Source organism: Bison bison, unplaced genomic scaffold (assembly GCF_000754665.1).
Source record: "Bison bison bison isolate TAMUID 2011002044 unplaced genomic scaffold, Bison_UMD1.0 scf7180017864461, whole genome shotgun sequence".
Lineage (NCBI taxonomy): Eukaryota > Metazoa > Chordata > Mammalia > Artiodactyla > Bovidae > Bison > Bison bison.
In genome coordinates this window covers 12,687,634-12,688,186 of record NW_011495023.1, presented here as the reverse complement: position 1 = coordinate 12,688,186, position 553 = coordinate 12,687,634, and the positions used below count along the sequence as shown (strand labels likewise).

General features: G+C 60.4%; 1 protein-coding gene and 1 long non-coding RNA gene across 2 annotated transcripts in view; one reads left to right on the top strand and one right to left on the bottom strand.

The window, feature by feature from the left end:
- The window catches only part of LOC105003039, a 15,620-nt gene that overhangs the window by 14,886 nt on the left and 181 nt on the right, over positions 1 to 553 (bottom strand). The window lies entirely within an intron of this gene.
- ITGA8 (integrin, alpha 8) overlaps positions 7 to 553 on the top strand; it is a 188,659-nt gene continuing 188,112 nt past the window's right edge. The window contains exon 1 of the mRNA XM_010859968.1: positions 7 to 153. Coding sequence (XP_010858270.1) covers positions 32 to 153 — 122 coding nt within the window. The 5' untranslated portion in view covers positions 7 to 31. The remainder of the gene's footprint in view (positions 154 to 553) is intronic.

Genomic DNA, 553 nt, shown 5'->3' with positions numbered 1-553 from the left:
GCCCCTCTGCTGCTTCTCGGCCGCTCTGGGGATGCTGTGGTCCCCCGCCTCGCAGGCGTTCAACTTGGACGTGGACAAGCTCACGGTGTACAGCGGACCCGAAGGCAGCTACTTCGGCTACGCGGTGGACTTCCACATACCTGCCGCTCGCACGTAAGTCGCCCCAGGTGGGGTCCCTGCCCCTCTGCCGGGGGACCCAGGCCTGTCCCCGCAGCCTGCTGGCAGGCGATCCCGAGCGTCCATCCCGCTGCCCACTTGGGGTCCCGTCCGGTTCTCCGCCACCAGCCTCTACCCTCCCCTTCCACGCTGAATGTCCTTGTGAACTTTGAACCAGGGACATGTCACTTGCCTCGGATCCGAAAGTCCTGGGGAGCTCCAGGGACAAAGACTGGAGCATCGTGCAAAGGGGAAACACAGGACCGAACAGACTCAGGCCAGTTAAAACAAGGACCACAACACGGTCTGTTTATACATAGCCTGTAACAATTAAGCGTCTGGGCTCAAGTGCTGTCTGCTATAAGCAGCTGGGCTCTGTCCTTTGCTAATTCTCACT